Below are 17,975 nucleotides of genomic sequence, written 5' to 3' on the forward strand. Positions count from 1 at the left end.
TTGGCTCGGTCGGATCGTTGAATAGTTTTCCAGGCTCTTTTCCATTCTACCGTGTCATTCTTGTTAGCATAGGTTCGTCCCACCACGATGGCCCTGGCTAAACACATCTGGTCTTGAGGGTTGTGAATTCGGACGAGACTCGTTTTGGTGCTGCGAAGGTCGTTCACCAATAAGACTTTTTGCGGCCAGTCCCTTGAGGAGGAGAGACGTGGGTCATGTCCAGTGTGGCTTTTCCATCGGTGATGTCAAACTTGTCATTGGATTGTTGTACGTGTTGAATCTTGTCCATGACTTTGGAAGCAGTCAATTCTTCAGGGGTGCTAAACTCGATCCAAACAGGGGATTTCAAACCGTCGTGTTGTATGGAAAGTCTCAAGCGATCGTCTTCTTTGGGTTGACATTGTCGCTTGAGTGTGGTGAGCAAAGAATCTCACACCCCGGTGATGAACCCTTCTGCTTTCTCTAACGGTGCTTCAGCCTTGAAATCTTTAAACTTCACCGTGTATTTGTAAGCCGTGGTTCTAAATTTTCTAGAGGAGCGCTTTTCCGTCTCTCGAATGGAATAGTACTCTTCAGGGTTGACTGAGGGTAGTGAACTTTGTTTAGAGGGTTCGGATTCTGGTTCACTCATGTCCTCTTCAAAATCACTGGCATGAATTTGTGCCAAGACTTCAGCCCTGGTACGAGGCGATAGATCACGTTTCTGCCTCTTACTTTCTTCTTCTTTCTTCTCAAATGAATTGGATCGTTTCATCTTGAGTGCAAAACGTCAAATGACTCAAGTTTAAACACCATAGACTAATTTATAGTCATGGCAGACCAGCGTATATAAAAGGGTGTGTGTCTTGTCCTTTCACTATTCATTTCACTCTCAAACCGAGCACAACGATGGAAGAGACTAGCCAAATCGAACGTTTCATCAGAGCTTTGCGAGGGGTCATTAGAAAATTTTCTTCAGACCAGCCTTCGGACTACTCTCCTTCTTTTCGAGATAAAAGTGAAGATACTTGCTAAGAAAAAGGACACTGGTCTCCAGATTGCCCAAAACAGAAACAAGAGGAGTGAGAAGAAGAGAGGGATTCTTCAGAGGAAGAAGAGGAGGAAGATAGCAGCCAGGTGAAGAAAAAGAAACAGGAGAAGAAAAGAAGAAGGGAAGAAAGTGAGGAGGAAGAGGAGGAAAAGACTGTGACGGTGAAGAAATTTAAAAAACAGACTAAACAGTGAGACAGAAGAAGTGAATGTACTTTTTAAAGTGCTCTGTTGTGAATTGTGAATTGGATTGTAACTATTGATAAAAGAATAAATTAGGTATAAAAAGGTGTCTTTGAGTTTTGATTTTAAATAAGCTACACTCATGCACTCATATACACGTACTATAGGGGTAAAATGTTTATTTTTGTTTTTTTTTTTGAGTTATTGGCAATTGAAAGTCTATCTCTTTTCGAGAGAAGTGGGTGGCCCTGAAAAGGGCCTTTGGTTTTTGGTGTAGGGGTGAGTTTAAGCAATCAACTTTAACTGCCTTAAGCCTTTGCCACGGCCGAGGCCTACTTCTGATGATGATGATTTGGTTGAAATCACTAAGGGTGGTACGGTAGGCTTAGTCACAGGGTTGGCGTGTTTAGCTCGGGAAGGTCGTATTCTCTTCGGTCGTGATAAAGAAGCCTGATACATTTGTTTCAGACTTCTTAACTCCGCTAAAATGTCTAACAGTACCGTGACCGTTTGATTTTCACCCTCTTGTTTCTTTGCTGCTGCTTCTTGTTGTTGTTGTTGTTTTTTTCTTACCTCTTCTTGCTGTTGTTGCTGTAAAAGAAAAGCTTGTTCCGCATCCTTTTGTTGTTGTATAAATTTCTCCAATTCTTCTTTCTGTCTCTGTCTAAAATTCTCCACGTGTGGTAATGAAGGTGACGAAGGTTCCGGAACAAATTCTTGCGAGGTAAGAAAATCCACAAAATCCCAATTCACCTCTTCTGAAAGTAAGTCCGGGTTCCCTTGGGTGGTCTCCACTGCTGGTGCACCCCAATTGATCGTTTTCTGAGTTTCCGTCATGTTGAATCACTGTCGCATGGATTGACAGCGCACAGGCACTAGCGAATCTATATAGACCACGTGATGTCACAGACTGTTCTCTTCGGATTGGATGCGAGCTGACTGAATTTTGTAACGCGTGTTTGGATTGGTCAATGAACTCAATCCGTTTCAATCCTTCCTCTACCTATAAATAAGCGCAGTTCACTGCATTGATTTACCTGTTCTCGTCGCCTCAGCATGTGGACTGACGTTGAATCTTCCACCCTTTTGTCTACGATGATGTTCAGGACGGACATACCGATGTATGTCCGATCCGAATGGACAGTTGTCCATAGGACCGCCAGCAACCTATGGATACGTAGGATTTACGTGGAGAGGCAAGGATGCCTCAAAAGAGTCCTGATTTACGGTCCTACAGTGAGACGAAGCCTAAGGACAAGAAGAAGTCACAGATGCCCTTCATGTTAAGGGCATATATAAACCCAAAGGCCCTTTTCAGGGCCACCCACATTTCTCGAAAAGAGATCGACTTTCAATTGCCTACCCCTTTTTTTATTTTTTTTTATTTTAAAAAAAAAAAAAAAAAAAAATAGAGACCCATCAGGTCGGGACCATATTAAAATAGGGTCCCGACCCTGTTCCATTTCCCCTAGTCCCTAGACAGGCCCAAACTCTATTCCCATGTTAAATTCCCCTTGTCCCTAGAATTGCTATTTATCTCCCATGTTAAATTTCCCTTGTCGCTCAACAGGCCCAAAATATATTCCCATGTTAATTTCCCATTGTCGCTAAAGTGACCCAGGGGTTTTCTCCATGTTAAATTTCCCTTGTCGCTAGAGTGGCCCAAGGGGTTCTGTAATGCTAATTCCCATTGTCGCTAGGGTGGCCCACTTCACTACTCACGAAGATCATGATAATAGATAATAATGCAGCAATATTATATAGTTCAAATGTTTTCATAGGAAAGAAAAATCCTTATTTGCAAAGTCCAAGACAAGGAATAAAATTGGTGCACAGCAAAGGTCAAGTTAGCATTAATTTTTTATACTAAATGTCTATGGCCTGGACATAAAAAAAATAAAAAAACTTGGAAAATCATCACTTTTACATCCCTACCCAACCTCCAGCCACTCAAATTTTATATAAAATGAGAATCTTAGTAAATAACAAATTGTGCAGCATGCTGACATCCAATAAAAGTTAAAAACAAAATAAGTGACCAATATAAAGAAAACGATTAATATTGCAGCATGTTATGTATTTATTTCATCTGTATAATTTAGGCATGAAAGACATCATATTATATACTGGTAGGTAAATATGAATACTTATTGCCACCAACTGCTCTTAAATAATGTTAACAGGAAAACTCCAAGTATCAGAAAATATACATTTGTGATTCTCTCTCATTCCCGTGCTCAATTCAAAATACATAAATTGTATACTGCATACAAATATATGCAATATGAAAATGTATATATTTATTAAAAAGTCACAATCTCTCCAAAAACAAATTAAAACTGATATAACCAATGTGTTTTCTCCAACTCCAAGTATTCACTGGCTTATCATATCCTTAAAATCCATCAAGATCATCCAGTCTGAACATGTCAGTTTTGGGGCAAAATAAGTGGTTTGGAGAAAAATAGCATCAGTTACACTCAGGGAAATGGCCATTTAAAAACAGGGCCAGACTTTGTGAATAGGTCCCAGAGTGTAAACATACATTGTTTTGGGAGATTATATTTAGACCATTACACAATTTTAGGTAGAATAGGTTTCAGGTGAGGCATAATAATCATGAACGGTCTGTTAGTTACACAGGGAAAGCAAGAGCAGGTGCTCAGCACTTGGATTTTCTAACCCACATATTAATTATGGTTGGTTCTGAATAGAGTCACATGTGCCCACTAGCCATTTGGTGTGTGTTTAATTTGCATTCTGATACTTGTGTGTGAAAAACATCCTGGAAATCACTCCAGTTTATTTATATGCTAAACCATCCATATGAATTGATAGAGTCTCCATGGATACCCGATGTTTGTTTCTTTTTCTATTTTGATGTGCATTTTTGAAACATATGATTCTCCATTAGGAAAAACACAAAATCATGACATTATCCAAATTTAAATTTTTTTCAGGGAAAATGTGGTTTCAAAAGATCACAGTACTTTAAGCTACAGGGTGTATAAGAATCATGCAAATAAACACTGTATACATATTTTGATCTTTAAAATATCACATAAACAGGCTGCATTTTTTCTAATGGTGAAAAATTAGATTGATAAGGCTCTGAGATTTTTTTATTCTGATCTTCCTGAAAAATATGGCTTTCATGCTTGACTGGTATGATGTCACAATGAGAATGTGAAAGATTACCAAAAAAATGGATGCTCTTAAACATGTTGATGACACAAACTACAAGGTCTGTAAAATGGGTAAATGTGACATTTCTATTATAAAATAGGGTTTCAACATTATTTTCATCAATCAGAAACTGTGACAACTTTATCGGTACACTTCTGTGTAAGGGTACCAAATTATAAACATGGAATGTCTTTGTATGATCATTTAGGTCCCTGATATAATTTTGTGGTGAGCAAATGTTATGTCTGACCTAATAGTCATATCTGATAAACACTGGTGAGCTCTACACTTGAATTTGCCAGTTCTCACATTACCGTATTTACCATATATGTTGGGACACAATAAACTTATGGGGAAACTTTTTTTAACCTAGGTAATATTTCCCACGACTTAACAAAATAAATGTGTTGAATTTGTGCCCCCCCCTTCACTGCACATTGAAATAAAATTGATAAACAAAATGCTTATTTGATAATAAAATGAAAGAAACCATTATCATTTATTCCTCTTTTTTATCATGAGCATTAAAGAATAAAATATATCCACAAACTCTGTATATGTAGCATAGAGATCCTTACTGTAGTGTGCATCGCTTATATCCAATAACACACAACTCCTTGTTCATTGACGTACTGAACATTGAGAAACAAATCATGTTTAGTTGTGTGTGATATAGATTTATAATGTAGCTTTAACAACTTTTCAGTTGTATCGCTATGATGTCTGCAGTGTGACAGTTTATAGTGATGTCTAGCACTTGGGCATTATGCCGCAGACATGTAGCATGATATCCCACCAAGTCACATTATCCTGACACAAGGCCAGCCAGTCCTAACACTAAGGTCTTAATGCTGAGAGCCCAGCAAGGTAGCTGTTAGTACCATTTTCATAAGTCTTTGGTATGACTTGGCTAGGGTTGGAACCCACAACCTCCGGCATCCAAGGCAGACACTCAAACCACTAGGCCACTGGAGCAGTCATGTTTGCTTGTACTCAAAGGTTTGAATACGTTATCCGACTGAAAACTGTATTCAACAAAATTGCAAACAAGAGGTAAATAATCAACCAATTACTTGAAGGAATCTGCCATTCATGCATGACATGGTGTTAGGTGCAAAATAACCGAGATTGAAATATATCCAGGTCAACTATATGACAGTATCTCACAAATAAAAATAATTATTTGAAAACTCATTCACTTGAGACAGCATGAGTTACAAAAAGTGTTATTAAAGCAAGTTATTGTTATGTATACCCACAGACATCAATAGGTGTTTGTATTAATTATGACTACAGATGCCAGGCAAATAGAAGCCCGGGGTGGCAACTGGCAGCAAGCAGTAAACTCTTGTGTGAACTTGCCAACAGGACATCAAAGATTAGCGTTGCATTTATAACAAAGCATGCTGACCTCAGAAGCTGACTTTGGATACTTTTAAGCTGATTCTTGTTTAAAGGATATCGATACAAATGTTATTTTATTACAAAGCAGGCTGACCTCAGAATCTGACTTTGGATTCTTGTTAAGCGTGCCAATTTTTATTCTTCTTCTTTTGAATATACAAAATTGGCAAAGATAACCTTTTAACCTGTATTCAAGGGAATTTTGAAAAAAAATGAAACAATGGAACAATTTTAAAGTGACACAATATAGTGCTTTGTGCACGGACATCGACGAACCGGTGTTGCCCATAAGATTTGGAGAAAACAAAATCATTGATGAATTCTTGAAGGCCAGAGGAGATGATTTTGTTGACAATATGATATTAACATGGATGAAATTCTAGTGTATTATGATCTCATTCCTGGATGGAATGATGACAACAAGGGGCTTAATAGTGTAAGAATTGGATTTTTTTAAAAATCTGACTTTAGTCCTTGCAGTTTCTGCTTCAGGAGATGTGTTGACTCCAATGTTAATTTTCACAGCTTGACAAGGCTAAAAAAATATGCACTGAAAGAATGGATTGTACATGTGAGGGAGAAGGGTTGAGTTGATGAGATGATGCTGCAGTGGATTGAAGAGTTTTATCTCAAGTACACAGTATTATAATTTTACAAATTAAATTTCAGTTGGAGTGCATTTTCCGACATGCAATTTTTGAACGATTTAAAAAAGTGTCTCACAACTTACAACTCAAAAAATAATGACATGTCCCAAAACATACTGTGCACAAAATATTTATTTATGGTGTCCCAACAAATACAGTGTTCCAACATATTGGTAATTATGGATGGGCTGTTTAGTGTTGCATGTACTATAATATAATCCTGACTTATTTACATCATGCTAAACCATCTACCAAAAATGTATGGGATTCTCCTCCCACCCATTCCTTTTCTTTTTAGCAAATTACCTTTAACCTTGGTTTTCACAACACCATGCCATACCATACCTCAATTTACCATTTCATGAAGCAGTGCAGTTTAAAAAAATAAGTGTTGCAATTCAGTGTACAAGAATTCTTAAAACCACCACAGCAGAAAACATCTGATGTGAAAGATCTATCATACATAATCTATAACTGATATTATGTACAAATCAACAAATGTAAATAGGAAAGATTTTTAAAAAATGCAACATGGACAATACCAGAGTAGCCTGTATTGTGTGGACAATGAAAACTGCCATCTGTGTACTTTGCAAAGATTTTGTGTATGTGTGTGATTTGGGATTTTTAACGCAGCTTTAAAAAAATTCCATCATGTTGCTACAATGTCTGCAGTCTGGTAGTTTATAGTGATGTCTAGCACTGGGATATCATGCCACTGACATGTAGCATTATGTCACATCCAGTCACATTTTCCGGACACCATTCTGACCAGTCACAGCACTAACTTCTTAATGCTGAGCACCAAGCGAGGCAGCTGCTAGTACCATTTTTATAAGTCTTTAGTATGACTCGGCTGGGATTTGAGCTTGCCACTGACCATATCTGATGTGGACGCCTCAACCACTTAGGCCACCAGAATGGTATCACACACCGATTTTATGCTGAACTACCAAATGTGTTATAAATATGTCAAAGGCATGTCGGAAGGATTTTGTGCTGAACAACAATATGTGTAGTAAAGTATTCAGAGCTGAAAGTAGATAATGACTGAAAGTGGATTCAGTCACATGTCATAATTAATGACTTGTAGTGGACCATTCAAAACCAAAACAATAATACAAATATTGTGCGATGATATAACCATGCTGCATTTTTTTATCATGTGGGTCATGCAGTGATAAAAATCTATAAGCAACATGGGATCAGTGAAGTGTGGGGACAAATGAAAAAAACAATGTCTGGAAAAGAAGTAAAGGGTACAATTTGTATAATCAAAGTATAAAACATACAGTTTAATCATTATTTTCTTTCATCCGAGACTTTGAAAACTTTCCACATTGCAGTTCAGTTCAGAATCTTCTGTGTGGAAACCATCAATCATAGATGTAGGCCATAGTGACCTTGATCATGTATAAATTGATCCAAAACAAAATGTTTTTATTGTCTCCAGTATAAGAACTGCACTATGTCTGGTCAAAGGAGCTGTTGTAAAACAGAAGAAATTGTGAGAAATCATTTTTTTTCTTCCTCAGTCGCTGTGACCTCAACTTTTGACTTGTTGGGACCAAAACCAACACGTGTCCTTCTTAAGTGCTAGTAGTTTATCAAGTTTGGTCCATTATGTCTAGAACTTAAGTTATTGTAATGAAACCAATTTGCATTTCAGTGACCTATCAACTTCAAATTAAACATCTTCGTTGCCTCAGGTGAAGGAAGCTCAGTCCAGATATGAGGTGTACAATTCAAGTTATTGTGCAGAAACAATAATTTAACTATTTATAATCATTGCAATATTGAATTCTTAATGCAAAACCAAAATATAAAGGTGTCTTACTTGCCTCAGTCTTAGCCAGATTTAGTACAGGTAAATGGTGTAAACCTAAAGTTAGTTTGCTGAAACAAGAAAACAACCTAAGATGTACAGACAGACAAATGGACATCATAATACAATCTGCCTTTCTTGCTAGTAAATAGAACCTGTAAAATCAAATTTAAATGGCATAATATTGAAATCTTTGGCAAAACCTATCTTCATATCACTTAATATATTTTTGTAATAGAATCATACACTAAAATATGAATTAGGTAAAATGGAGTGAGCACAGCTGAGTGACACTATGTGATGTCATATGTAAGCTGTGTGACATGAACGACACACCTTAATAATTTGCTTTCAAGTCAATTCCAACTGCAAACTGCACAAACCGAAACCTGCCTGTCATTGAACAATGTGCCAGCAGATCTGGGTATATGCAGTTAGTTAGGAGTAATCAGTAGAATACCACAGGTTCTGATCTGGCAGGACATTGTAAACGCAGGTCTGTGTCAATGTTGTTAGCAGCTGGACTCCACTTATACAAGACAATATGTGGAATATAATGTTCTTCATCTATCCCAGAGAAATTATATTGTATTGCAGTGAATACAATATTTTTTTCAGATGAATCTTCATTTAACTTTACATCACAAATCACTAAACATTTGTTTTATAAAAGCCAAACTGTACTTGTGTTACTGCAAAACAGACTGAAACCAGCCTGCTTCATTTGAGAAAGCTCAGCCTTCTTCCTTACAGAAAGGTCCATCTGAAATTATTCAGCATATTTCCAATAAACAACTCTATTCTGATTACCTTCATGATAAAAAATTTGATTCAACCAATACTAAAAATACTTGCATGCCTGATTGTATTATGCTCACACTATCCGCCTATCACACTCCATATTCTGGACAAACATAATAAAGATCCATTATTATTAATATTATTTACAAATAAACAGTTACAAACAGTTTTGTAAATACTAATAATAATGCATCTTTACTACACCCTCTATAAAAACTATGTTAGTATTACATTCCTACCAAAAATATAGCTCCATTACAAGACTATTACAGTATCAATCGGTTCCACTTTCTCATCTTCCATGATGACTCTAACAAGACAAGTGTCTATTAAGAGTCAACTCTGGCTTGTTAGAGTCATCATGGGAGATAAAAAAAGGTCTGGATACTGAGATAGTCTTGTATATTTTTTGTTGTTGTTGTTGTTACAGGGTTTAATGCCTTTTTTCAGCACAAGATAGGCTATACATGGTGGCCAGTATTAATGGTGGAGGAAGAACCCGAAAACCACCAGAAAGGACCACCCACCCATGAGAAGCTACTGGCAAGCTTTCTCACATACCCACATTAGCCGAGCCCAAGACTTGAACCCATGCAGACAGAGGTGAGATGGCAGTGATCCATAACGGTTGTGCGCTTTAGACAACTCGGCCACTCAGGGCCCCTACATTTTTTGTAGGAATGTAATACATACATGATTCCTCAAAGAAAAGTAAACTTTTTGACAGTCTCTCTGTGCAAAAACATACAATATTAAGACAATCATTATCATGGAATAAATAAGTATATGTATATCGTGATAATATGTTATTTGTGCTGTACTTTCAGGAGAACTGTTCTTAAATATAAAAATCATAAATAGAAAGAACTATTTCAATAGGACCTTTATGCAGAGCGAACTAAAGGTGACAGATATAGCAAGTTTGACTACTGTAATCTCCATTACACAGAATAAAAAAAAACAATTAAAAGAAAATCAACTTTCTTCCCTCTAAAATGAATCAAAATGAAACTTACTTGAACATACTCTACAAAACAAATGGATTTCTAAAAGAAAAAGCATGAAATTTAAAGACAAAACGTGATTATAAATTAAAGGTATTGATTTTTCTCTCCTATAAGAGCAAATTTAAGCAGAAATCATTTTTTCAATTTATTTGCTAAGCTGCCAACAATACAATAATAAAAACCCAAGATCTAAGAATAACATTATCATATATCACATACAATTATAAATATGAACTACACATTCTATTGTAACAAATGAATACTGATTAAGTTCACAGGAAAAATCTATCATACACAAACACAAGCATACATTATCCAGGGCTTTACAAATCCACTTGCCCAACTCCAAGAACAAGCAATAAATTTTGCCCAGGCAAGCTCAAGTTTACAGTGTACAAGTCCTGCTTTCATTATTGTTCATATATTTGGAGAGGACTCAGCTATTTTAATAAAAGAGGAAACTTGGTGATATTTCCACAAACAAATCTAACTAATCTGTTTTAAATAAAAATAGCCAGTATGAGGTTCAAGTCATCGAGGTATATTGATCATCTCTGGCTAGAGTACAACTCAGAAATGATCTAATGTGCTGTAACCACCTAAGAAAATATCTCAAAACTATTAAAAGCAATCTAATATTCTAACTTTATCAAGTTTTACAGTTTTATTATGTTGTCATGGGACAAGCTCAAATCTCCTAAGGGCAAGTTCATTTTTCCAGGCAGCTTGCCCGGGGAAAGCTGGCTTTTATACAATTTGTATAGCCCTGCCCTATCAAATACTGGATATAACTAGTCATGTCTAGTCCTATATGATTCCCTGGACTGGAACTTGCTCAAGAAAAGTGGGGCCAGAGCCATTGCCAGTATAGAGATTCCTAGGAAAGGTCTGTATACAATCCAGCCCATGGCAATAACAGTCAATGACAAACTGATCGAGAAAGCCAGGTTCATCAAATTCACTCCCATCATGACAAGCTCACGAACAATCGGTATCCAGTCAACTGTAAAAGATTGTAAGGAAGTAAGTACTAATTGTGTTTACATGTCAGGTTCATTTAATTAAAGATATTCAGTTTAACAGAAGCATGTCAATATATATCACAGAAATTTACTTTATTAGTTTACATTCAGTTTGGCATTTTTTTGGTGTGTTTATGGAGCAAAGATGCCCCATTACTATATGTAAAAAATAATCAACCGTATATACTCATTTGTATCCAAGTACGACTGCCAACTGCACAGAACCCGATCTGCCATTTTATAATGCACTGGCATATCTGGATATATGCAATTTGTTAGGAGTAATCAGTAAAACAAATAATACTGACCCTTAACCTGTCAATGTATTATGTGTTGGCAGCTTATAATCTATGTTGTTTGCAGTTGGACTCGACTTATAAGTGAGTACAGCTGGCATTTGCAAAATATGACCAAGGTGTGACAGACATATGATAGAGACAGAATAGGTAATACTGCATACCCTTTTAATGTAGCCAAATTCAGGATTTTCTCAAATTTGCAAATATTCAACTCCATTTTTGTGAATAAAAAGACACATAACTGCATAATTTCAATGATTTTTCTTTCCTTGTTAATTCAAATGTATCAATATTTATCAACAATATGATTTTAAAAAATGATTTAAAATCTCATTTAATAAGTGAATCTGAGAATTCTTTGAAAGTGCAGCCTGAAGATTCCTTGCTTTTACTAAACAGTACTTTTTTCTAGAACAAGAAATGTATTAATGGAACACAAAATCTGAGGAAGAAAATGACTTAACCACAAAACTTAACCAAAGTGTGATGGATAAGGGTAACATTATATGTCCTACAACTGTTGCACTGGCACATGAAAATGCTCTGACTACTTACCTATAGTTGTGATCAAACTTGTAATGAGGGAGAATCCAATGAACATCAACAGCCAGCCTCCAAATCTAATTCCCCAGGTCACCATGGTGTTCTGTACCTTCTCTTTATTAAATATCTCCTGTAACAGGAAAAGAAAATACAGTCCAGTGTCAATCATCTGACTCCTATTTAATGGGAATTCATTTATTCTTATGGAAATCAATTGTATTGTTGTTGCAAACAAAATGAAAGGTTTTCTTCTATACTGACTGGAAATCAGTTACAAATATATTACCTACAAGTTTTAAACAAAGTGTGAAAAACAGAACACATACTGGTCTTTCATCTGTAATGCTGCCATTTTTTTTAAAAGCAAAAATATGTAAAAGTTATACAGCAATCAAAATGATGCCAGTCAATAAATACTATTAAAAAGTCAAACTTACTTCTCTCTGCACAGATGATCTGCATGCAGCAACTCTCTCAATGCAATAGAGTTGTATTTAATGGACATCACTTACCCTTATTATGAAGAGATTCAGTTTTTAAGACATGTCTTTATTGAATACATCTGACAACTCAGGTACAACATCCTTAGGATTGTCACAGTATTGTTTTGTACTCCAACATGCAAGACAATGTGCATGACAAAACTGAAAATGCAAGATGATGTACTTTCTGGACATGTGCATATGATTGCTTTCATAGAACCTACAATATGACCAAGAAAGATCCTGCAGGATGATGCAGTTCAAAGAAATTTTTGTCAGCAATATGAACCTAATGCATAATGTTGCATTATGTGCAGTACAAAGAATTCGTGTCAACTTTTTCCTATCAGTGCCACATTTGAATCCTCCACACATTAAGGAAAGAATTAGCAAAAAAATGATACTTAAACTCTTGTATTTAGATGTGCAAAATTTTCACTTTGGATAGCTCCTGTATCATTAAATTATGTGCATAATCTTTTACAAAGTTACCAATGCTGTAAATATTTACAAGCAGCAAACTAAACAAAGCCTATTACATGACATCTATAAAAACCATGTGGTGTAGTGAACAGAGGGCTAATAATAAAGCTGTCAATGGGTACCAGGGTACTCGCCTGCTGATAATAACCCAGGTAATACAATGGGAAAACAGGTACCCCTTTTAAAATTTAAAAAAAAAAAACTTTCCAAGTTCAGATCAAAGACATCAGGCTATATAAGGAGTGACCAAGACAAAAAAATAATAATTACAGTTTGAGGCTCATAGTGTGACTATTGGCTACTACACATCTATCCACCATTAGAAGACTTCCATCTAATTTCCTTATTTCTATTTATAGTAACTGTACATGAAACAGTTCCAAGAAAACAGACTGGTTTCGATGTGAAACCATGTATCACTGATTATACTTTGATACACACACAACTAGTGGACCAGACTAAATTGGGGAAAAAAATGGCACCAGATATTAATCGGAACCAGCTTTATCAATATGACTCATGGATGTAATATGACTTAAAAATATTAAACGAGAGGGATTTTGTTAAACTTAAAAGCAAGTTGCATCAGAAAAAGGACAAATCAAAGAATTTTATAAATTTTGAAAGAGAATTTGATAGTAATGTAATACAGGATTCATCGTTTGTGGATTTCACAACCATTCAGCAAAAGGTAGACATGTAGATTAGTTAAAGTGAGTCTTATGCATATAATTTATCATTTTGTTTTGTGTATATACTCTCTTATTAATCTAGGTGGACTTAGCTTATCTGTGACAAGAATTTTAACTGCAGCTCTAGGTAGACAACAAAAACAAATTAAGTTTTTCATACAGTTTTCTGTAATTATGGTATGAAATGTAGAGATGGCTCATGTTATGCTTAGATTATGCTGTTTTGGAATCCTTCATCCTATCTACATCCAGCTTGATTTCTACAAGAATTAAAAGTTTAAGAGCTATAAATAACATATGAACAAATCCTGACCTTTGGTGACAGCCTTCCATAGTAGAGTAATTCCAGTTCGTCCCCAGCCAGGGTCTTGTATGGAAGAAGTTCTGATCCCAACTGTCTGGCTACTATACTGACCTGTCATATATAATTAGTTAATAGATAATTAACTAGAGCTAATAAAAATAGGTTCATCACAAATAGATTGGTCTTTTTCTAAGTTTGTTTTAGGAAGCCAAAATCTGGAGAATAAGCATTAAATATCTCATCCTATCAAGGTGCATGACAAATTTAGTTGAAATCTAATGTTGATAAGATAACGTGCTGTAGAAACCTGATTTATGTTGAACGCCAATCAAAGGCAATTGCTAATCTAAATGACGACGATGGAATGCTTAACATGAAATTCATCTGAGGGGTTATCAAGATAAAATGGCATACCAAATTTGGGTTAAATTTAACATTCGTAAAAATTGCTGCACAAACTAAATCGGGAGGACAGTAAGCTGATGTAAAATATATCATGGAATGAGAAAAATCAACACAATTCAAGGTCATATCAATATTAAGGTTCATTCTAAATCTGGTTGACATTCAAGGTAAAATTATCCATTTTAAGATCTATACATACCAAGTAGTGTGCTGGTGATTCAAAGTTATTAAAGGAGAACACTGCATGTTATACCTGATTTCTAAGGGAAGATTGCCTATGTCCAGATAATGAAATCTGAACATTATTAAAGTTTTATTGTTAATTTACAGTGCCATATAAACTCACAGAGAAGTTGAGTCCAGCTGCAAACTGCACAGACCCAGATCTGCTGTTGCATAATGTTCCGGTAGATCTGGGTCTAAGCAGTTTGTTAAGAGTAATCAATAGAACAAACAACACAGATGTTTAATTGCAGATTAGACTCTATGTTGTCTGCAGCTGGTCTTGACATATAAGCACTTATATATGATAATTACAGGTATCTTGATTTCCTACCTGGGTAGGTGACCCAAGTGGGGATTCTCCACTGATCCCTGCATACTCAAAACGCACCTTCAAGTCTCCAATCTGTAAAATTAATCAATTTTAGTACAAAGAAGATCAGAAATAAAACATATTGACTTAATAATCGTTTACAAGATGTCTCTAAATTAATCACAATTAGTATAAAAAAATATATAAAAAAGAGGAAAAAGAACACTTTGCATTAACAGAGCTCACAATAAAATCACATAGCCATAGAAAAAATATTTAGTGTACACATTGTTTCTAGTTAATTGTTTTTCACAGCTTAAAAAGACTACCTATATTTTCGACAAATTAATAATTCAGAAATAAAATGACCACAGATGGCCATATTCGTGAACACAAGATTTGTAAATAAATTTAGTAATGCATAATGATACAGAACACAAATTTAGATTTGAAATATTTAACATCAGTGGAGCAATTACAGTGCAGTCATCATGAATTCTTACTTTCTGATGTGTGGGCACAAAACCAAAACATGGTTCAAATTCAAAACTTATTTTTTCACTCGAAAACTGTGTCCTCACTGCACAAGTTAATCAAAGTCTGACACAACCTGGACATACAGTAAACAATTTTGGTTAGGGCTGTTCCAATAAAACATACCCAGGACCAAGGGAAGGCACTTTTAATGTGGGCTACTCACCCACAGATGCAACTTAGAATTTGCTTTTCATTTTAATATGGACTGTGAGCAATCTAAGTACTCTGAAATATATTTTGTTTTAAAAACTGCCTTTCCTGGGTACCATTTATGTTTAAATGGAACAGTCCTTATTGTTAACTGCCTTATTAGGTTTAGATTTACAGAACATGGTTTCTTCACTTCAGAACTGCCCATCCAGATAATCCTAAATGTATTCAAAGGGAGATGAGCCCAAGATGGTAGGTATGCATAGTGTTATGGCATCAAAAAGCAATTATTTATTTTTTTGCAATCTGACCTTTTCTATAGTACAAGTCAGATGGGTCATGTTGGTACTTAACACAGACTATTTCAGTAATGGGTGTAATTTCTTAGAATTTGATTCTACATACCTTTTAGTGGCAAGTACTCACTTCATTTGGATTTGTACACATTCATATTCCTTTGGAAGGTCTTATTTAGATGTGCCAAGAGGTGCTTATGGCAAAATCAATGGTAAAGTATGTAGACATTTTTGGACGAAATGAACCCAAGATGTGATCCAGTACAATCTAGATTGAATGTCGCATGCTGTGATGTCACAATGAAAGATATGAATATTGATAAACAAATCTGTACGTCCCTTAATTGTGACAATGTCACTCAATGCGCTCTTATTTTGACCTAAGTTTTGTACATGGCCACCATTGTAAAAGTCAACAGCAATAGATAATTTTTGTTTGGAAGTTTCTTGGTGACAATTAAGTTGCAGAGCATTAAATAATAAAGAGTGAACAGACTTTGGTTAAAGAAAATTAGTGCTGAATTATAACAGAACAATTTATATTTAATTTAAAATAAGTAAATGCACATACATGACCTATGTGACTTGTACTATAATTAATTTCAACTCAGGCAGCAGAATGGTAAAGAAATAACACAGTGATTTTACATCACACATGCTCAACATTTCAGATCTAACAGACTTCAGCCACATTTCTAACATATGTAATAAAACTGATATTTCTGTAATCATCATGCTTCCATTCTGGTTTAGTGTATTAGACAATGTTGTTAACTTTTTTCTTACCCTTTTATAAATATATTACCTGTGGATGTAGAGGGTCATAGCTGTGATAAAAAGCCCCATCAAACAACCGCACTCGGGCATCTTGGGGTGGATGCAGGTATGACAGCGGAAGTGGATGAAATTCTGTTATTCTGTTTATCAAACCTGCAAAATTGATTCAAATTTTCATAAGGCTGAAAAACCTTAAATATGACGAGGCCCAATATCCTCCAAACTATCTGAGTACAAAGCTCAATATCAATTTGAGTACAAAGCTTAATATCAATTTGAGTACAAAGCTCAATATCAATTTGAGTACAAAGCTTAATATCAATTTGAGTACAAAGCTCAATATCAATTTGAGTACAAAGCTCAAGATCAATTTGAGTACAAACCTCAATATCAATATGAGCAAAAAACCTCAATATCAATTTGAGTACAAAGCTCAATATCAATTTGAGTACAAAGCTCAATATCAATTTGAGCAAAAAACCTTGATGTCAATATGAGCACAAAACTCAATGTCAATATGAGCATAAAACTCAATGTCAAAGTCCTATAACTCTGATATTCTGTAACATGAGTTGGAACAAAGTTTAATTCATAGAACCTTCAAGATATTATTAACTTTGGTTCCGATGCTAGCATGACAAATTCAAACATGTTGGTTCACTACAGGACTCAAACTATCAGGCAAAATCAAACAAATAAAATTGCTTTTCTGGCCAAAACACCCTTCTAAAAGCATGATTTATATAATTCCCACTTTGCCTTCTCATCCGGAGATCACTGCCTCTAAATAATGGTTTCAAGTAGTACCTTTCTAAATTCTATGAATTTCTCATTGCTACCAGATTCCCAAATCTCCTTATCTTTGTATTAACACTCGAGTGAACATATTCTAGGGTCTCTTTTCAACACTTGAGTGAACATTTTATGGTCTTAGTTTAACACTTGAGTGAACATATTCTAGGGTCTCTTTTCAACACTTGAGTGAACATTTTATGGTCTTAGTTTAACACTTGAGTGAACATATTCTAGGGTCTCTTTTCAACACTTGAGTGAACATTTTATGGTCTTAGTTTAACACTTGAGTGAACATATTCTAGGGTCTCTTTTCAACACTTGAGTGAACATTTTATGGTCTTAGTTTAACACTTGAGTGAACATATTCTATTATCATATTTTAACACCAAAGTGAACATATTCTATGATCTTGCTTTAACACTTAAGTGAATACATTATATTGCCTTATTTTAGCACTTGAGTGAACATATTCTAGGGTCTTATTTTAACACATGAGTGAACATATTCTAGGGTCTTATTTTAACACTTGAGGGAACATATTCTAGGGTCTTATTTCAACACCCGAGTGAACAT

General features: G+C 35.3%; 1 protein-coding gene across 3 annotated transcripts in view; it reads right to left on the minus strand.

The window, feature by feature from the left end:
* Positions 1-3,279: 3,279 nt before the first annotated feature.
* Positions 3,280-17,975, minus strand: part of LOC149799583 (transmembrane protein 43-like) — a 52,011-nt gene continuing 37,315 nt past the window's right edge. For all 3 annotated transcript variants that reach the window (XM_089958925.1, XM_089958926.1, XM_089958927.1), the window contains 5 exons: positions 16,636-16,760; positions 14,869-14,940; positions 13,917-14,018; positions 11,959-12,076; positions 3,280-11,085 (listed from right to left, as the gene is read on the minus strand). In XM_089958925.1, the coding sequence (XP_089815051.1) occupies positions 10,874-11,085; positions 11,959-12,076; positions 13,917-14,018; positions 14,869-14,940; positions 16,636-16,760 (629 nt within the window). In that variant the 3' untranslated portion in view covers positions 3,280-10,873. The remainder of the gene's footprint in view (positions 11,086-11,958; positions 12,077-13,916; positions 14,019-14,868; positions 14,941-16,635; positions 16,761-17,975) is intronic.

The sequence above is a fragment of the Sinohyriopsis cumingii genome, chromosome 5 (genome assembly GCF_028554795.1).
Source record: "Sinohyriopsis cumingii isolate HCF-2022 chromosome 5, ASM2855479v2, whole genome shotgun sequence".
Lineage (NCBI taxonomy): Eukaryota > Metazoa > Mollusca > Bivalvia > Unionida > Unionidae > Sinohyriopsis > Sinohyriopsis cumingii.